Consider the following 22500-nt stretch of genomic DNA (forward strand, 5'->3'; position numbering starts at 1 on the left):
TTTGGAATTATTTGAAATTTTTCTTGCCGAAATTAGTGCCGGATTACAGGCTGCCGGATTAGTGGCAGTCTACTGTAAAAAGTATTGCTACATGAAAAAAAAAAGAGACCTGCATTTCTCTGTCAACCCTCGTGTGTCTCCCCGTCACATGCTATCCCTTGATCAAGGTGTTTTACAAAGTAACTTGTTTGAAAAAAAAAAAAAATTTTTAAATAGTAAAGTTATTCAATTTATATATTGAATTCAATTATGGGATCTTTTCGGTTTGAACGGCAGTTTTTAACATAATTTCCACGTAACTAAACACTTTTAAACTTCGTATACTAGTAGAATGTGTTCATAAAACATCTTTTTTTCTCTTGGCTTTATTGAGAAAATTCTATAGTTTGTAAGATATCTGTAGTTTTTTTCTGCAATTTCAGCAATTTCAACCAATCAGTGACGTCTATTAAGTTAAAAAGCATTCTGTGCCGTATGAATATGTCCCTCGTTTAAGAAATAGATTGGGTTTATTTACATTTGTGAAGAAAAAAAGATACCCTTCCCCCCACCCATAACCATAAAACAGATTGAAATGCAATAGATCGATACTAGGGTCATTATTATGGGTGACAATTTCATATGACACCGCTAGAAAAACTGCCGTTCAAAGCGAAAAGATCCCAATTATGTATCATAAGAAAAATATTACGGCTGTGTTTTATTTGCCTTTCACCCATCCGGGTAACTATTATTAGCACAATGATCTAATACTTCGCCTCTCCTCTCAAAATTGCCTGAATGGGAAACATTTATGAATCTCCGTCGTCTGATCTTCTCTTTCTAGGTATTCCTCTACTACGGCAAGCAATCAGTGATTTCCACTTCCGGTACGACAAAATCCGATTCTCACCGGACAATATCATTGTTGGGCCTGGAAGCAAGGAGTTGATATACGCGTTAGTTAACGTTTTCGGAGGAGGTAAGTAATGGCTTTGGCACTCGTACACACATACACACACACATGCACACGCACATACACACTCACACACATTCACACACATACATACATACATATATACACGGTACAAACATATATATATATTTATACATATTTAAGAAAAATAAAAACGAGAAATCCAGTTTTTTTATATTTTTAAATAAATGTTCAAGAAAAATAGATAGGTAGGTAAATAGATAGATAGATAGATAGACAGACAGACAGACAGACAGACAGACAGACAGACAGATAGATAGATAGATAGATAAGTTTCTTTATTGGCCACACAGGGCTGCACACAGATGGGACAAGTTACAAGGTAGAGCTTTTCTTTTGGGGGAGAAAAAAAAAAAGGTGGCGTAGGTTTTCGATCAAGAGGAATCGTAAAAGGGAAGAAAAGAACAAAAACAAAAAAAAAACAAAAAATTGAATAAAATAAAAAGAATAAAAAGAAAAAAAAAGGAAAAGGAAAAGGAACAAAAGGAAAGAGAAATGAAAAAAGAAGAAAAAAGGGGAAAAAAAGGGGAAGAGGAAAAAAAAAAGAACGATCAATAGGGATCGTGTATCACAGTGTTATGATATATGGCGTAAAGGGGAAAGCAAGTAAGGTTTATCCGTGGGAAGAAAAGCCTACGAAAAAGACCACGGTAACCTTTGTCAATATTGTTATGTTACCACATTTGTTTGCAAGTGGGTAACCCTCTGTTTTCAATTTCTGGGTTCATAGGATTATGCTCAAGGTGACTTCGTCATTCATGCGTGCCATCCTTGCTACATTCACCCATCTTTTTTTAAAACATTCGCTAGACAAAACTTGCCTCTCTACTCTCACTTCCTTTTCAAGTGGTACTTGAAGAAGTTGATGAGAGATTGACCAGAGAGGAAAGTGTTTGTCTCCAATCCTTTCAGACGCGTCCACCAGATACATTCTTTCGCCATAGCCACAAGGATGATGAAAATAGCTCTTCCTTCCCGTTTGAAGGAAGGAGGCGTGACAATATTGACGATAGACTCAGCTGATAAACCGACTCGTCCCACACGTGACAGCAGTTGTTCGACATAAGCCCACAGGTCGGAAATTGTTGGACACTGCACGAGTGCGTGCAGAACGGTTTCGTCGCTCTGACCGCATCTCGGGCAGGTCGGCCCCGTGTTTCTCGAGCCGTGTCTGTAGAGCTTATCCCGAACGGGTAGCGCTTCTCGGTAGCACTGCCAGGCCAGGGATCTCTGGAAGTTGTCCATGGGCCCTGGCCCGAAAGTCGTCCTGAACAGGTGGGTCAGGTACTCCTCGTCGACGTCCAGGTTCGCCCCGAGCTCGTCGTCGTACCTCCCCTCCACTAATCCCCTATAGAATGCTTTGGTTGTGTTGAAGTCACGCAAGGTCGACCCGGGACGGCAGAGTTGCTTGAGAGCAACGCGACACTCGCGGTGCCAATCGCCCTTCCTCGGCCTCTTTTTGATCCACGACTGCAGTTCGGTCATGGAGACGAGCTGCGGGAAAGCGTGCCTCACAAACGGCGACCACACCTGTTCACCGTCGTCTACATAGAGCCAGAGATGCCGCAGTCTCAGCGCGTGTCTGCGCATCATCAACCACGGCATGTCCAGCCCTCCTTTTAGCGGGTGTTGACAGCAAATGGATCGCCTGACCATCTGGACGCATCCTTTCCACAAGAAGCGAAAGAGAATGCGTTGTAGTTTGGTGATGGTAGGGTCGGGACAAGGTACGACGGTCAGGCGGTAGTAGATGACGGACGCGATGTACGTGTTCGCCACCTCCGCCCGACCTTTTAGGGACAGTTTCCTCTTGGCCCATTGCCGGGCGAGAGTGACCACCCTACTCGTTATCTCGTTCCAGTTCTTCTCCACTTGGAGGTCTGGACCAAACCAGACCCCGAGCAACTCAACCGGGCCGTCGGTCCAGCGTCCCACGACGGAGGCGCTGGTGGACGGCATGGGCTTGCTTCTCCAGGTGCCTAGTCGCAAGCCCACTGACTTTTCCCGGTTGATTTTCGCTCCTGTCACCGCTTCGTAGTTTTTCAGTGTCTCGCCGACCTGCTCGATGTGCTCGTGGCTAGACACTATGACGGTGACGTCGTCCGCGTATGCAGACACGCTCGTCCCACATCCCAGTTCTCGCGGGATGCCCCTCAAAGTTGCCAGCTTCCGCAATAATGGCTCGAGAGTCAATACGTATAGAAGCGATAGATAGATAGATAGATAGATAGATAGATAGATAGATAGATAGATAGATAGATAGATAGATAGATAGATAGATAGATAGATAGATAGATAGACAGACAGATAGATAGACAGATAGACAGACAGATAGATAGATAGACAGACAGATAGATAGATAGATAGATAGATAGATAGATAGATAGATAGATAGATAGATAGATAGATAGATAGATAGATAGATAGATAGATAGATAGATAGATAGATAGATAGATAGATAGACAGACAGACAGACAGACAGACAGACAGATAGACAGATAGATAGATAGATAGATAGATAGATAGATAGATAGATAGATAGATAGATAGATAGATAGATAGTCAGACAGACAGATATCGACACCAGATTATTGGTATCGCAACAATGCCTAAGCAAAATATCTTTCTTTCCTGACCTGACTGCCGACCGTCAACACGTCTTGTGTCCATCTCTCATGTTCCTGCCTTTAGGCTTTCACTTCATACACGCCAGCTCAATTTGAACCGTTCTCAGTCGAAAGACGCATGTTGTTATTTCTTGTTGTTTGTATTTGTAATTATGTACCATGTTCTCCGTTTTTTGTTTGTTTGTTTTTTTCCGTCTTTGTTGCCGTACACATTCGCTAGCTTTCTAATGCTCTTTGCTTAGACTTCTTGGGGGACAACCAGATCGAACCATTCAAAGCGTAGCTGTCCGAAATGGTCGTGATTTCTGGTACTTGACTGATGAAAGAAAGCCAAGAATGATCCGTCTTTTTTTGCCCGTCCTTCTAATTGTTGTTTTTCTTGTCCGCCTTTGTGTCGTCTATTTTTCCGAACGTTTTAATGCCCTATATTGCGTTTTTTTCCATTATACATACACACACACACACACACACACACACACACACACACACACACATATATATATACACTTTTCTTCTACCCCCTTCCTGCCTTTTGTTTACATTAACGATGACCAACTCCTTAAACTTAGATCCAGCATTTTAATTGATAACATAGAAATGTATCTATTATTTACATTTATTCTTTATAGTCAATACCAATCTAAATTTATCAACTCTCAGTCTTCCATACATTGTATATATAAAAGATAGATGTGTTTGTATACAGCAGAGTAACAGAGTTGACGCATTGGTGTACTCATGATGTTTTGTTGATCTGAGGAGCTAGCCTTTTGTGACTGCATTGATTTGTAAATATACAATAGTACTGTGCAATGTGTAGCAAGCATATTGATGCAGGCATCTAACATAATTTTTTATACACAGAAATTATACTTACGTGATGAAGGTTGCGAAACGGCCGTCATCTTACACATATCAAATGGTTAAATAAATACATTCACTTCTCATAACACCTGAATTTTTATGATCCATATATATATATATATATATTTGTGTGTGTGTGGAGGCGCAATGACCCAGTGGTTAGGGCAGTGGACTCGCGGTCGGAGGATCGCGTTTTCGATTCCCAGACCGGGCGTTGTGTGTTTATTGAGCGAAAACACCCAAAAGCTCCACGATGCTCCGGCAGGGGGTGGTGGCGACCCATGTTGTACTCTTTTGCCACAACTTTCTCTCACTCTCTCGCTTCTTGTTTCTTGAGTAACGCCGCGATGGACTGGCGTCCCGTCCAGTTGTGGGGAACACACACGCCACAGAAACCGGGAAACCAGGCCAATGAGCCTGGCTACGCTTTAAAGAGGGCGACGTTTATATATATATATATATATATATGTATATACACGACGGACTTCTTTTAGTTTCCGTCTATCAAATCCAATCACAAAGCTTTGGTCTACCCGAGGTTCTAGTTAAAGACATTTGCTAAGGTGTCAAGCATTGGGATTGAAACCGGAATCATATGGTTAGAAAGAAAACTTCTTATCACACAGCCACGCCTGCATCTATATTTATATTCTTTTCCCCCTTTTTTTGTCTTCTTGTGAAGACCTGTCGAACCGAGTGAAATCGTAGTCGTGGCCGATGCCAGTGCCGGCACGTAAAAAGCGCCGTTCGAGCGCTGGGTCTCATGGAGGTAGTGACTGATGACCAAGATATACCGTGCATGTGTCGACCTGTGAAGCCAAATGAAACCATAGTCGTGACCGATGCCGGTGTCAGGTCAATGACACACTCTACACTCTGGGAGTGGTTGGCGTTAGGAAGGGCATCCACCCGTAGAAACCTTGCCAGAACAGATTGGAACCTGATGCAGCTCCCACCCCGGCTTACCAGTTTTCAGTCAAACCGTCCAACCTATGCCAGCATGGAAAGCAGACTTTAAATGATGATGATGAAGTATACAAAGTTATCATCCATCTCTCCTCCTCCTATTCTTTCTCTGTCTCTCTGTCTCTCTCTTTCTCTCTCTCTCTCTCTCTCAAACGCCCTGCCTATGTTCTTACTAACTGTAATTTTCCTGAACTCTCTTTCCAGACATATTAGTTATATCCCCGTCTTGGACCACGTACAAACCTCAAACCCAGCTGGCCAACCAAAGATGTGTAGTTCTAAATACCACAGCGGAGGACGAGTGGAGGGTGACTCCAGAAATAGTCGAAAAGGTAAGAGAAGTAATCTTTCGAAACACCAAATTGTCTGTCTTAAATTTGGTGTTTATACTTCTGGTACTCCGTCGGTTGCGATGGCGAGCGCTGCAGTTGATCCAATCACTGGAACCGCTTGTTCGTGAAATTAACGTGCAAGTGGCTGAGCTCTCCACAGACACGCATACCCTTAACATAGTTCTCAGGGAGAAAGCTGGCCTTTCGAAATACACCTACAACTCATTTTCGCCGGCTGAGTGAACTGGACCAACGTGAAGTAAAGTGTCTTACTCAAAGACACAACACGTCGCCGGGAATCGATCTCATGATCATGAGTCGAATACCCAAACTACTAAACCACGCGCCTCCACTTTGGTGTGTATAATATCTAATGCAGGGAGTCTCACCATTTTTCTTATCTGTGGTCTCCTTTGTTTACTATTGGGTTGTCCGGAAAGTTCGTGTCGATTTTTAAAGGAAAGAAAAAGTACAATAAATACCTGCCGTTACATTTTTAATCAACAAAATATGAACCATTTTGTTGCACAACGCGTCTCCATCTTTCCGTTAACTTGAAAATACCCTCTTCCCAGAATTGAGGGGGTTTTATGGCAAAGAATTCATCAAGGTATCTTTTTACGTCATCCAAGGAATTAAAATTTTTACCATTAAGACCATTCTGCAGAGACCTGAATAAGTGGACATCCGAAGGAGCAATATCTGGTGAATATGGAGGGTGGGGTAGCACATCCCAGCCGAGCTGCTGCAATTTTTGTCTGGTTCCCAAAGCATCAAGTGCCGAAAATGAACTTTTTTATCTTCCATTTTAAAGGGTTACAGAATTAACACAGGTTATAGGAACATAACCCTTCTTCCACGAAAAGATAGCTTAAACTGTGCTCTAACTGGAAGGTGTTGTCAAATCCTATTTTATGGACTCAACCATATTCTAAAATAAACCGAAAGGTAAGCTGCTATAAATCGGCACGAACTTTCCGGATAACCCAATATTTTCTTCTGGTGGACCTTCATAGCTATTTGCTGTTTAAAACTAATTTGATAGAAACTACTTTCAAAGTGTCTATTTTGTTTTTCACACATTAAATTGTGTGGGTTAAACTATGTAAAAAAATTCGAGAAGGAAATCTCGCTGTTACTTGCAATAAATACATACAAAGCAAAACTTTTGTAGGGGCCCTGAAAATACTATTGTAGATCCCTAATTTACTATTTTGCTACTTGGACACCCAAAAATCTTATATGGACCTTCAGGATCCATATAGGCCTTCAGAGGTGATATGGACCCCTGTTGAGAATCACTGGTTTAATAGAATTCACATTAAAATCTTTATTGCTATTTTATAGTCATTCAGCTTGTTCTAACTTCCTAAAACATTATATTGATAAAAGATTTTCTATCGCATATTTACAGTGTGTCCACAGAGTTTCGTCCGATTTCGATTTTTAAAAAAGCGTTTTTAGCCAAAAGGGTCTCTGTTGATCAATGTTGACCATGGCTGTGTGGTTAAGAATCTCGCTTTGTAATCCGGGGTTTCATGTTCAGTGCCACTGTGCGGCACTTTGGCCAAGTGTCTTCTACTATAGCCCCAGGCCGACCAATCCCTTTGATATATGATAGGAAAGACAAAAACTAAGAAGTTAGTTTGGTAGGTGGAAATTGTATGGAAGCCCGTCGTATACATACACACACACATACATATACATACATATATATATATATATATATATATATATATATATATATATATATAATATATATATATAATATATATATGCGCGTGTGTGTGTGCTTTTGTTTGTGTTTGTCCTCCTGCCATTCACATCGCTTGACAATCGGTGTTGGTTTGTTTACGTTCTTGTTACATTAGTGGTTCGACAAAAGAGACCGATAGAATAAGTAGAAGACGTCAAAATTAAGTCCATGAATCGATATGTTCGGCTAAACCCTTTCAAACCAGTGCCCCAGCATGACCGCAGTCCAGTAAATGAAACAAATGAAAGACAGAAGAGGTATCTTCTGTACATATATATTCAGATCAGGGCAAGAGTTTTTGAGGAAAACTGAGAGTTTCCCATGAATGCATGTCTTCTTCTCTCCAAGTCTATGATGTTTATGCAAGGGAAAGTCCGCTGCTCCGTGGCCGATACATCTTGGTATACCAGCGTTGTCTCAGGTGTTACCTGACGGACCTCAAACAGTCGAAACAGATACTACAAGGCATCTTATTTCTTTATTGCCCACAAAGGGCTAAACATAGAAAGGACAAACAAGGACAGACAAAGGGATTAAGTCGATTACATCGACCCCAGTGCGTAACTGGTACTCAATTTATCGACCCCGAAAGGATGAAAGGTAAAGTCGACCTCGGCGGAATTTGAACTCAGAACGTAGCGGCAGACGAAATATCGATAATTATTTCGCCCGGCGTGCTAACGTTTCTGCCAGCTCGACGTTCTAATAGTTCCTTAATCCTCTACCCCGTATTGATTGGTATTTTCTATCGACCCCCGAAATAATGGTATGCAAAACTGACCGGCGAAAATTGAACTCAGAGCGCAGTCGTGAGAATGCACACCAAATTATTAACTCGGCTTTTACTACTCTCATTAGTACATTCGGAATCTAATAAGTACAATAAGGGTAAAGGTAAAGACCCCCATCGGTCATTAATGACCATGGGATTGCATCTAGAAAGTTCCTCTCCGAGGATAAGTCCGGGTAATGTTGTTTGTGGAAGACCAGCAGTCACCCATGCATACCAAGCTCCCACACTTCGGATATTATCAAAAGGAAAGGTAAAGACCGATACAGTTGGCACTAGAAACTCATTTCTACAGCTGAGTGAACTGGAGCAATGTGAAAAATAAAGTGTCTTGCTCAAGAACACAACACACAGACTGGTCCAAGAATCGAACTCACAACCTCATGATTGTGAACCCGATGCGTTTTGTTAATTGTAATTATGTTCTTGATTTAATTAAACTGTTGAAGAATGTTTCCCTCTATAAAACTTAATAATTTCCGGTTGATTTTAAATAGAATTGGACAAAATTAAAACGATTAAATTAATATGGTTAGCTATAAATGTTTTAAGAAAATTAGGCGAAAATAAAATGATTAATTAAATAAAATCGATTTATTTATTAACAATTTTAACGAAAATTGGGCGAAATTAAAGCGATTAATTAATACCAGAAGATTATTAATTTTCACGAAAACTGCTCGAAATTACAGCGAATAATTCAATAATATGGTTCGCTTATTGAATTTTGCGAAAATTCGGCCAAATTTTCTGAATGCTAATCATTCAATACATTTCTTTCAACTAGCGTTGTCCAAGTTTGCTTTCTCAAGTTTGCTTTCTCAAGTTTGCTTTCGTTTTTGTTTGCTTCCGTAGGTTCTCATTCATTAGTTATTTGAGGAATGCGTTGATAAACCCTATACCATGTGGTACGTAAGAAAACGCTGTGCGTACATACACGGACGCAAGCACAAGACATTTATATGCATATGTGTGTACACAAAGATACACATACACTCGTGTGTGCGTGCGTGTATATCTTGTATTTTGTATGAATGTTTGTATGAATGAATGTGTGTGTTCGTGTGCGTACGTGTGTATGTGAATGTGTGTGTTTGTGTGTATGTATGAGAGAAAGAGAAAGAGAGAGAGATAGTGAGTGATCGGTTTTGCACTGAATCAAAATGAGGGGACTCACCTATATGAAAATAGTTGAGGTTATATGATATAGGTTTGTAACGATCATACGAATAATGATACAACATAATTACGAGTTTCATGTGAATTTTATTGTCTTCACTCATCACACTAGTGTTGTATGGATTTGCTTTGAACACAGCAAAAAGTGGTTGCTAGAGAAGTCTTGCAAACAAAGCCTTTCGAGAAAGTAAATAAGAGAATTCTGTTGTGTCTGGGGAGAGTCATTTTCTTTTTGTGCCTTATAATTTAACACACTCACCGGTAAAATTTCCACTTATTTCTTATTTTTATTTTCCCAAAATTTTCGTTGCGTCTTGTAACCTTTTCAATAGTCTTGACACAAAAAGGTACAAAAAGAAGGTGACTCTCCCCAGATACAACAGAATATGCTTCAACACACGAACTCACATAAAGAATCTTGCAAACCAAATCCGAAGACGAAATAAGAGAATATTCTTCTATAAAAGAAAAAAAAACTGTCATTATTAAGCTAAGCTGTTAACTATATAACGAAGGCGATTTTTTAAATTAAAATATCCTTTTATTTACCTTCCTGTAAAGCATATGCGAGCACTTCCGCAGCCGCAGCCATCTTTTGCTATGCTCAACCTGAGCCAAAGCGTGCGCATCTAATCTGTATAGAGCGTTCAACTTTACACAATACTCGGAGTTATGTCGCACCGCTTGATAAAGCAATCATTAAATGATACGTACCGTATTTGCCGCTTTATAACACGCACTCTTACATAAAACAAGCCCATACATTTTTATGAAAAAAGTATATTTTGTGAAAAAAACAAATATATTTCATCATACACTCATTCACTCGGTATTGCATCTGCAATGCGGTCGCATTAGATGTATGGCCTTTCTTTTTAGCTATATTTAAGAATTTAAAAAGCGTGTTGTATACACCAGCATGCAGCTGGACAAGGAAGACGTGTTCTTGTCTGTCTCCTGTCCAAGCTTGTTTCTTTGCGTTCGCCACCACAACCTCGTTTAGGCTTTGCAGCTCTTCCTGTTTGCTTTTACTGTTCCGTTTTTGTCACTAATTTTGACCCTCCGCAAAATCCCAAATTTTATTTAATTTGCATTTTGCGGGAGCAACCGTTTTATCGAAGGCATATCTTGTGAATTGCTCGAAATAACGGATTTGAAAAACAGCCGACAACTGATGAAGGGCCTTCTTTGTGTTGTTTGTCTTGTTTTCCATTTGTTTTGTTTTTTTGTTCGCAAAAATGCTCATATTCCATATCCTCGTACTTTGTATTTTTGTTGTTCACTTTTTGTGGCATCCTGTGCCCACAAATGCTTATGTATATACATATACATGTATGTACGTATACGTATATATATATATACATATATATATATATATATATATATATATATATATAACAAAGTAGCTAGTTAGAAAAATATCAATGAGACGAAAGTAGTAACTACACTAATATGTGTGTGTGTGTATGTGTGTGATGGGGTGTTATATTATTATGTTAAAGCGGTGATCTGGCAGAATCATTAGCACACCGGGCGAAATGCGTAGCGGTATTTCGTCTGCCGTTACGTTCTGAGTTCAAATTCCGCCGAGGTCGAATTTGCCTTTCATCCTTTCGAGGTCGATTAAATAAGTAGCAGTTACGCACTGGGGTCGATATAATCGACTTAATCCGTTTTTCTGTCTTTGTTTGTCCTCTCTGTGTTTAGCCCATTGTGGGTAGTAAAGAAATAGGTATTTCGTCTGCCGCTACGTTCTGATGTCAAATTCCGCCGTGGTTGACTTTGCCTTTCATCCTTTCGGGTTCGATAAATTAAGTACCAGTTGAACACTGGGGTCGATGTAATCGATTAGTCCCCTCCCTCGAAATTTCAGGTCTTTTGCCTATAGTAAAAAGGATTATATAATTATGTTATATTATTATATTATATTATATTATATTATATTATATTATATTATATTATATTAAATATTACACCACGTTATTTTTGTTCTTAAAGGCGATGGAGGATAAAACACTGTCGAAATATAAATTGCTGATACTGTGCAATCCAGACAACCCAAGTAAGTAAGATATTTGGAGCGTTCACATTCATCGTAGTAGACACATAAGACATTACAATAATCGATAAGGAAAGTGAAGTTGCTTTCGAATTGATCCTTCATGTCCGTTTGATACCAAGATCGTAAAGCAAGAGAATGAAAAACAACAAAGACAATCCCTTAAAATTTGCAATTGCATGAATTTGGAGTAGGAAAAGTGTAAAGGGCGTGCCTTCTAAGAATTGGTGCATTGGGAGCTGTTAGAAAAGATATAGACAAATAATTGAAGGAGATTGAAATGGAATGGGATGTCATGTAGGGCATCTAAAGAAAGTTTGCCTTTTAAGGACAGGAATCAACAATTATTATAACAACAACAACAATTATTATAACAACAACAATAATAATAATAATAATAATAATAATAATAATAATAATAATAATAATAATAATAATAATAATAATAATAATAATAATAATAAAATAATAATAATAATAATAAAGGCATTCAGAGATGAAGGAAAGGATCGGAGAGATGCTATCGAAGAGTGAGAGCAATACTCAAAACAGAGCTGAATGCAAGAAACAGGATCGAAGCAATCAATGCATTAGCTATAACCAGTCGTGGACTTACAGTTTCAATATTGTTAACTGGTCAATTACTGAAATATGTCAGCTCGACAGAAAAATAAGGAACTGTTGACAATGCATAGAATGCACCACCCTAAGGCAGATACAGAACGGCTCTATCTGCCAAGAAAAGAGGGAGGCCGTGGTCTTTTGCAACTGGCAATAACAATGAAGATTGCTACAATTGGCCTAGACACCTACCTAAAAAACTCTGAGGACTGGATGTTAAAACTTGTCTCAAAACATGAAAACAAGAAAGCATCATACTCAGTCACAAAACAGGCAAAGGAATATCTAAGTGAATTCCGATACAACCAATTTCGGAATAGAGATAGACATACAAGAAACAAGCACAGAAAAAGCTAGGCGCATGAAACCCGTGCCAAAACTGCGGCCTTAGATATTCTGAATAATAAATGGCAAGAAAAACCTCTCTATGGCAAATACCCAAAGAGCGAATAATGCAGATATCGACAAAGCCCTGACCCATCAATGGCTAATGGCCTCTGGCTTAAAATCTGAAACAGAGGGGTTTATCATAGCAGCTCAAGATCAATGCCTACCAACAAGAAACTACCAGGCACATATTAAAGATCAAAGCAGTCCAACGTGTCGTGTATGCAAGCAACAAAATGAAACCATTGACCATGTGATCTCCAAGTGCAGTCTTCTAGCGCCTACAGAGTATCTCAACAGGCACGATAGAGCTGCACAATATATTCACTGGGTAATCTGTAAAACCTGGATTTGCCCCATGAAAAAAACTGGTGGGAACACAAACCACCCCCAGTGCTTGAAAATGACCACATCTCACTCCTCTGGAACTTCACATTCAAACTGACAGGAAGATAGATGCAAATAGGCCAGACATCATATTGAAAGACTTCAAACAAAGAACATGCCTCCTCATTGATATGACTGTCCCAATCGATATAAACGTATCTGTCAGGACCTACCAAAAACTGAGCAAATATAAGATCTTGAAATAGAAATCAGCAAAATGTGGAAGCTGAAGACTGAAAACATACCTGTTGTCATAGGTGCCCTGGAATGATAGCAAAAGGGGCTGATAGCTACCTAACTCAGATACCAGGAAACCCAAAAATGGCAGAAGTTCAAAAGATAGTGCTCATATCCTACGCAAAATACTCTCTATGTAACCTCAAGGTTAAAACAACCATAATTTTCGGTTTAAAAAAAAAAAAAAAACTTTTTTTTAATTTTTTTTTAGACATTCATTAGTACAACATCCCCACCCCCCAAATATATGGCACACTAGGCATAACAACAACATGAACTTCCAACCCTGTTGTCTCTTGAGGTCTCTGGGTGAGACTTGGAGCCAACTTGTACAAATATAAAGCAAAAGTCAAACATAGAATAATAATAATAATAATAATAATAATAATAATCAATTCTTTTTTATTGGCCACAAGGGCTGACACGCATGATTACATAAAGGGACAAGACAGGACGAAAGGTTACAAAGGGTTTTGTCCGTTTGTTAAAAAAATCCGTGTAAAAACTTTATAACAATGATTATTAAAACAATGAAAAACTCCCAAAAGGGGGAGACGTTTCGAAAGGTTCCTGGTGAAAAAACCCTACAAAAGCCAACGGGAGCCTGGTCAAAAAAGGGGGTTGTAGAGAGTCCCCTTTTTTCTCCCTTTTTATTACCTTTTTGAAATCACAGGTGAAACCTGAGAACTGGTCCATTTATACAGGCCAGTCTCGCACAATTCACCCACCTTTCATAAAACTTGCTATCGGACAGCACTTTCCTCTCTAACCTCATCTTCCTTTTCAAGTGAAACTTGAAAAAGTTGATGAGGCCTTGACCAAAGAGGAAAGTGTCTGTCTTTAGCCCTTTCAAACGAGTCCACCACACGACCTCTTTCGCCACAGCCACTAGGCACAAGAAAACGGCCTCGCCCTCCTTGTTAAAGGAGGTCGGCGGGGCAATCTTCACAATGGACTCGGTCGATAGTCGGATCCGTCCTACACGTGACAGTAGCTGTTCGACATAAACCCATATTTCAGCAATACTCGGGCACTGGACGAGTGCGTGCAGGACGGTTTCATCGTCCTGGCAACACCTCGGGCAGGCCCGGCTGACGGCACTTCCGTGCCGGTAGAGTTTATCTCGAACAGGCAGAGCCCCTCGGTAGCACTGCCAGGCGAGAGACCTCTGGAAATTATCCATCGGCCCCGGCCCGAAAGTCCTCCCGAACAGACCGCACAGTTCGTCATCTTCAACGCCTAGAGTTTCCCCGAGAACGTCGTCGCATTTTTCCTCCACTAACCCTCTATAGAACGCTAGAGTGGAGCTGTAACCGATCGCATTGCCCGCCTGGCGGAGGGCGGAGAGAGCTTGACGGCACTCGAGGTGCCAAGCGCCCTTTCTCGGTCTACGTTTGATCCAGGTCTGCAGCTCCGTCAAAGAGACGAGCTGCGGAAAATCGCGTCTGACAAAAGACGACCACACCTGTTCACCGTCTAGGAAGCGCTTGAGATGCCGCAGCCTGAGCGCATGTCTGCGCAACAGCAACAACGGCATTTCAAGGCCTCCGTTCAGTGGTCGTTGACAGCAGATGGATCGCCTGACCAGTGGCACCTGACCCTTCCACAAAAAGTCGAAGAGCAGGCGTACCAGCTTGGCCAACCAGCGGTCGGGACAAGGGACGACGGTCAAGCGGTAATAGATGACGGATGCGATGTACGCATTCGCCACCTCCGCTCGACCTTTTAGGGACAGCTTCCTCTCGGCCCATTTCTGGGTGAGACGTGCCACCCTGCTCGTCACCTCTTCCCAGTTCTTATCCACCTGGAGGTCCGGACCGAACCAGACCCCGAGTAGTTTAACGGGTCCGTCTGTCCAGCGCCCTACGACGCTGTTGGACGGCATGGGCTTGCCTCTCCAGGTGCCCAGTTGCAAGCCCACAGACTTTTCCGCGTTAATCTTTGCTCCTGTCACCGCTTCGTACTGGTTTAGCGTCTCGCCAATCAGGCCAATGTGCCTGTGGCTCGACACCACCACGGTGACGTCGTCGGCATAAGCAGACACGCTGTTTCCGCCTCCTAGATCGCGCGGGATACCCCTCAAAGCCTCCAACTTGCGCAGTAATGGCTCGAGAGTCAAAATGTACAAGAGGGAGGAGAGAGGGCATCCTTGGCGGACCGAACGCGAGATGCCGAACGGTTCCGAAAGGTGACCGTTCACCCGTATCACCGAGCAGATGTTGCTGTATAAAGCAGCTATCTACCCGCGGAAGACTGGACCGAAGCCGGCTGCCTTGAGGACAGCTGCCAGGTACCGATGGTCGACCCTATCGAAGGCTTTACTCTGATCCAAGTTGATCAAAGCCCCACCCGCGCCAGCGTCGTTACCCACACTCTCTATAATGTAGCGCATGAGATGGAGGTTGTCGTGTATCGACCTGGTCGGCACAGCGCATGTCTGCGTCTTGCCGACCAGCTTCTCCACGACAAGCGCCAATCTCTTGGCTAGCACCTTGGCCAAAATCTTCAACTCTGCATTGAGCAGAGTGATGGGCCGGAAATTCCCTATAACGTCCCCCTTGTTTGGGTCCTTCTTTAGCAAAGCCACCACCCCTCGACAGACAAAAGCAGGAATTCTCCCGTTTTGCTGCCAGTTGCAGTAGACGTTTGCCAACAGGTCCGCAAACAAGTCTGGCATTGAAAAGTAAAGCTCGTAGGGCAGACCATCCAAACCCGGCGATCTACCTCTCGTGCAACTCTTCATCGCTTCCTGTACTTCCCAGGCAGATATCGGTCCTTCGCAGCACTCTGCCTCGCTGTCCGAGAGTTGCGGCAGTCAGTCCAGGTACACACCGAAGTCTGTACCGTTGGTGTCCGTTCCAAACAGTTGAGCAAAGTGCCGCTGAAGCACCGTACACATCTGCTTCGATTCGGTAACCTCGCGCCCGTTCTGGTCCACCAAAGACCGAATGGTTACTCTGTTGCCTCGCTTCGCCTCCGCCACGCGGGCCCATCGAGCGGCTCTAGTCCCCTCCCCGCTTAGCGAACGTGCCTTAGCTCTGACAACGCAGCCTTCGTGTTTGGCGTCGAAGTGTTGGTCGAGGGCCAACCTTGCCGCCAACACGTCGGTCGCGATGCCAGTGTCAAGAGCCTCGTCTAGTTTCTTAACTAAATCCCGCTCTCTCTTCCTACGTTCAATAGCTAGAGTCTTACTATACCTAATCGACTCTACTCTAATTGCTCTCTTGAGGGCAAACCACCAGTTGTTGTTGATGATTGCCCCCGTGAGCGCCCGCTTAACTAGTAAACTAATCCGGTCTCTGTAAGCTTTGCACGCCGTTAATGACGCGTTCAGCTTCCAGTAGCCGGGTCCCTGTCTATGTAGCCTATCTAAGTCGACCGTACAGATCACTAATTTGTGGTCCGTATATTCGACTAGGTGGAATTGTGGACACCCTACGCTGTCCTTATCCGCTGGCCTACAAAACACTCTATCTAAGTACGATCTAGACGACCCGATGCGGTTTGTCCAAGTCCACATTGGCACATTCGGGTTGTCTAGTCGAAACCTGTCGGACAGCTGAAAGCGGCCGAGTAGGTTGGCGAGGCTCTTGCACCCTCCCCCTCTCCTATCAGACGCTCCCCTGCCCACCCGATCGAAACGTTCGTCTAAGACAGCGTTCCAATCCCCAACTAGCACTAGAGTGCGTGACGTTCCCAGGAAAACTTCCAGACGTTTGAAATAATCCGACATCCCAAGACCACCACGGAATGGGTGCGCAATGTATTGATTTTCTGACCAACGAAATTATTCCCTTCCGTGAGAAGCGAAAAAAAGATGCACCGATTAGAACGGTACATTGGATATTTAGTAGGACTGAGTGGGACTAACCAATTGGAAAGGGGTACAAATCCAGCAGATCATCATCATCATCATCATCATCATCATCATCATCATTATCATCATCGTTTAACGTCCGCTTTCCATGCTAGCATGGGTTGGACGATTTGACTGAGGACTGGAGATCAGATTGGAGCCTGGTGCAGCCATCTGGTTCGCCAGTCCTCAGTCAAATCGTCCAACCCATGCTAGCATGGAAAGCGGACGTTAAACGATGAACGGTGATGATGATGATGATGATGATGATGATGATGATGATGATGATCTGCTAAGATGTTTCCAACTCCTCACAGGTACCGAATACATTACCCAAATGTATTTGGTACCTAGTAATTTTCGGCCCATAATCCTGCCAAATATAGATTCAAGATTTTGACTAAAGTGCTTACCAACAAGCCGGAACTTTTTTTCCGCGGTTTGATTGATGATACGCAAAAATGTGTCATCCTATACAGATTTATCAATGACAATCTCCGGCTCATGCGACATATCAAAGAGCTGATAGAGAGAGTAAGAAATCTAACATGGATCGGACTCTAATCAACTTAGATAAATCGAATGCTTTATCATTGATATTATTGAGTGAGAGAGCAATATGTACCATTAAAGTGACACTAGGATACAAATATACGAAGCCCAATATACCCACCACAACTACCGGTCTGATAAGGGTACACCAGGCACATGCATCACAACTGTATGTGCGTGACATGGTGACCTTGTATCAAAATAAACAGCGTATGACCTTTCAGGTGAGGCCCTGTAAGAATTTTCTTCGGTTTGAGTAGCCCATCCCACTCAAAAGGTCCCTGAATGAAGGTTGTTTAAGGATTATGAACGAAACACCCATGTTTCCAGAGGTGAATTAGTCAAACTCCAAAGAATTCCTCTCAACACATAGCTATGATACTTCTCCACTACACCTGCTCGTGTATTATTATTTTTATTAATTATTATTATTATTGTTATTGAGAAAGCAGAGCATGCCGTCAAAGTGACACTGGGGTAAAATATACGAAGCCCAGTATACCCATCATGACTACCCGTCTGATAAGGGTACACCAGGCACATGCATTACAACCACATGTGCGCGACATGGTGATCTCGTATCAAGACAAACAGCACATGACCTTGCAGGTGGGGCCCAGTTAGAATTTTCTTCAGGTTGAGTAACCCATCCCGCTCAAAAGGTCCCTGAATAAGGACTTTTAAATGTTTCCAAAGGTGAATTATCCAAACCTCCAAGAATTCCCTTCAACACAGGGCTATGATGCTCCCCCACTACTTCTGCTCGTAATCAGAGATGCACATATCGTCAGCCACAAAGGGACATGGTCAACTGGTTAAGGTCAAAGAACTGACAAGCAAATCTGTGGTATTGAGCAGAATATTTGATATTATTGTCATTATCATCATCATCATCATCATCATCATCATCATCATCATCATCATCATCATCATTATTATTATTATCATCAATATTTACCATCATCATTATTATTATTATTATTATTATTATTTTATTATTATTATTATTATTATTATTATTATTATTATTATTATTACTATTCCAGCTGGAACACATTACACTGAGGAGCATCTGGCCGACCTCACGTAAGTAAAAACGTTTTAAAGTCATTTGCATTGCTTTTTCATTATTTTCCATTATTTAAGGCGACGAGTTGGCAGAAACGTTAGCACGCCTGGGCGAAATGCTTAGTGGTATTTCGTCTCTCTTTACGTTCTGAGTTCAAATTCTGCCGTTGTTGACTTTACCTTTCATCATTCCGGGGTCGATAAATCGACTGGCTCCGTCCCCAAAATTTTCGCGACTTGGTCCTAGAGTAGAAAAGATTATTTCTATCATTAAAGTGAAAACATGATTCCAGATGAATTCAGAAGTTTAACTTTATCACTCCTTTTTCGCAAACACATCCTTTTGGTTTTCAGTACTTGCTAGGGTAATCAATGCAGTATATTAATTTGATCTTATCTAATGTGAGAACCTTTAATTGGTTGCCTGATCGACCCGGAATAGCAGACATATCTCCCTCAAATTAAATCTTGGCTTCTTACAAAAAATGGGACACACTAGATAGTCACGACTGGATCGCTTGTGATTTCCTAGGTTTGCGCGATCGGGGCTTTCTTAAGAGTTAAACAACGACAAAGAGAAAAAATAGACTTCGCAATCTCTTATTTTTTTATGTTGATATTGATGCATTCTTTATTGTGACTGTCCAAAAAGGTTTATGGCGCAGTCGACTGTCAAAAATTACGTCAGTTGGAAGATAGAACCGTTTTGGCTTAAATAAACCGCAAGAGACAGCAGTCATAGTTTAATTAGGTTGTGATGGGCAATAATCCAACATCAAGGAAGACTGGAAAAGACGGAAGCTATGATATAATTAGACTGGAATAGATTGAAGGTTCGGACTATGGAAAAGGCAAAATAAATGTGGACTGTCAAGAAGTATGCTCTTCATGAAATTAATTAGTCCCTTAAATTAATAAATATTTCTTAATAGTTCGCCTGAGAGAGGCATCTAATGCTCGTAGCCCTATTAAGGCTCCTTAAATTGGAAAGGCCTGGGGGAATGTCGTTCAGCTTCAGCCTCTGCATGTTTTTTTTTTTTACGCTTTTACTCTTTTACTTGTTTCAGTCATTTGACTGTGGCCATACTGGAGCACCGCATTTAGTTGACCAATTCGACCCCAGGACTTATTCTTTGTAAGCCTAGTACTTATTCTATCGGTCTCTTTTGCCGAACCGCTAAGTTACGGGGACGTCAACACACCAGCATCGGTTGTCAAGCGATGTGGGGGGGAACAAACATGTCAAGCGATGTTAGGGCGACAAACACACACACACAAACATACACACACACACACACACACACACACACACACACATATATATATATATATATATATATATATATACGACGGGCTTCTTTCAGTTTCCGTCTACCAAATCCACTCACAAGACTTTGGTCGGCCCGAGGCTATAGTAGAAGACACTTGCCCAAGGTTCCACGCAGTGGGACTGAACCCGGGACCATGTGGTTCGTAAGCAAGCTACTTGCCACACAGCCACTTCTACGCCTATGTCTGTATAAAAAAAAATGGGCAAAATAAGAGAGTCTGGAGTATTGTGGATTTGGGAAGGAAAGATTGGGAAGGAAAAATGCGCTTTGATATGAGGTCGGCATGAGGCAAAGTAGGTATATAACGAAAAGCAAAGAAACGGTTGGATCAAATGGGTTTCAGCATGTTGGGTTACTGTATCCTGGTTCAGGGCATCAAGAATTGCGCTAGAGAAGTTACTGGAGGATACAGTGTAGCCGTAGGTTTGTAATTGTTGTGTATTCGTGAGTGTTGAGCGTTGTTGAGTAAAACGTATTGGCAGCCGAATGTGACGTTCTTGCGGTCAGAATTAGTTGCCGAGCATGTTTAGTATGATACTTCGTTTGCCTATTTGCTAGTTTTGACTATCAATCAGCCGTTATTTCAACTTAGATCATCGATCAGTTAATATGTTGATGATAATCCTTTCTACTATAGACACGAGGCCGAAAATCTGCGGGGAGGGGTGGGGAATAGACGGTTACATTAACCCTGAGAAAATTACAGGCAAAGTCGATCACGGCGGAATTTGAACTCGGTTTATGAAAAGCCAGAAGAAATGCCTCTAAGCATTTTGCCCAGTGTGCTAACCATTCTGCCAGCTTGCCACATTGCGTATGTTAATAATGATAAGGGAAAGGGGGAGGGAGACATTACTGTTTATTCATTGAAGGTGATTGACATAAAAGGAGAAAAATGCTCACACACATAAGTAGAGAGGGGAAGTGGAGAGGGAGAGAGAGAGAGAGAGAGGCATTAAAACGTCTAATGACAAATAAATCTGCGTCGAATCAGGATGCCAAATAGGCGGCGCCAAAACGGCTGTGCCAAAACGTACCATACTCTTGCTGGTCTTTCACAAAAAAAAAACTTCACCTTTGGTTTGAAAAAAACTCACAGGCAGCCATGATCAAAGACGGCTCCAGAACAATTCAATTATGCTTTTTTCTATTAATATTTTCTTAATAACGATTTCTAACCTATTAATAATTTCTGCCCATGATTGCTATTTCCACAAATTGTTTTAAGTGGTAACAGTAATAATAGTAATTTATTTTAACCTTAATGCTTAAAGTACTAATAATGGCAACAGCACAACACATTTTTCTATTATTCCAGGGAAGTATTTCGGAAACACAATATCCTTGTTTTGAGTGATGAAATTTATGGCCGGTTGTGTTTTAATCATAAGCACGTCTGCATGTCAAAGGTAATCATCGTTTGTTGGTTTTCATCATTAGCTCTTGTGTGTTACATAACTCTTGTATTATCTCGTTTCCTTGAATGTGTTCTAATTAAACCACCATGCAAATGAACATAGCATTTCCATTTCTTTTTCAGCAAAAATTAGTGAGAAAAAATGGTTATAAAGTTAAGAAATCTGTTTCTCAACCACATGGCTCGGGGTTCAGTCCCACTGCATGGCACTTTAAGCATGTATTCTTTATTATAGCCATCGGCTGACTAAAGCCTTATAAGTGAATTGCATAGAGGGAAACTGAAAGAGGCTTGTAGAATGTGTACTTGTGTGTGTGTGTGTGTGTGTGTGTGTGTGTGTGTGTGTGAGTGTATATGTGTGCGCGAGCTGGCAGAAACGTTAGCACGCCGGGCGAAATCCTTAGCGGTATTTCGTCTGCCGCGACGTTCTGAGTTCAAATTCCGCCAAGGTCGACTTTGCCTTTCATCCTTTCGGGGTCGATAAATTAAGTACCAGTTACGAATTGGGGTCGATGTAATCGACTTAATCCGTTTGTCTGTCCTTGTTTGCCCTCTCCGTGTTTAGCCCCTTGTGAGTAGTAAAGAAACAGGTATTTCGTCTGCCGCTACGTTCTGAGTTGAAATTCCGCCGAGGTCGACTTTGCCTTTCATCCTTTCGAGGTCGATAAATTAAGTACCAGTTACGCACTGGGGTTGAAATAATCGACTTTTTTCTGTCCTTGTTTGTCCCCTCTATGTTTAGCCCCCTGTGGGCAATACAGAAATATTGTGCATGTGTGTTTATGTGTCTTCGTCTTGACATGGCATAATGATTGTAAACGAGGGTCACCGTTTTACAAGCGGTGTTGCTCCTTTCCAAATTTCTTTGGAAACAGGTTTAGCCAAAGTGAAATATTACATTACTTTGAAATATGCGAGGGTTTGTAACAGGAAGGACATCCAGCCACAGAAAATTTACTTCAACTAATTATCCATGCAAGCATGGAAAAGTGGACATTTAAAAAGATTATGATATATATGTATGTGTAAATATATATCACCGTGATCACCGTGACCGACCAGGTTATCAAATGTTGCTACACATCGCTGGTCAC

The 22500-nt window shown here is 41.6% G+C and overlaps 1 protein-coding gene across 1 annotated transcript in view; it reads left to right on the forward strand.

Annotated features, from left to right (window-relative positions):
• The window catches only part of LOC115220904 (aspartate aminotransferase-like), a 44671-nt gene that overhangs the window by 5097 nt on the left and 17074 nt on the right, over nt 1–22500 (forward strand). The window contains exons 3-7 of the mRNA XM_029791104.2: nt 827–961; nt 5639–5766; nt 11490–11553; nt 18637–18676; nt 21308–21398. Coding sequence (XP_029646964.1) covers nt 827–961; nt 5639–5766; nt 11490–11553; nt 18637–18676; nt 21308–21398 — 458 coding nt within the window. The remainder of the gene's footprint in view (nt 1–826; nt 962–5638; nt 5767–11489; nt 11554–18636; nt 18677–21307; nt 21399–22500) is intronic.

Source organism: Octopus sinensis, linkage group LG17, assembly GCF_006345805.1.
Source record: "Octopus sinensis linkage group LG17, ASM634580v1, whole genome shotgun sequence".
In the NCBI taxonomy this organism is placed as follows: Eukaryota; Metazoa; Mollusca; class Cephalopoda; order Octopoda; family Octopodidae; genus Octopus; species Octopus sinensis.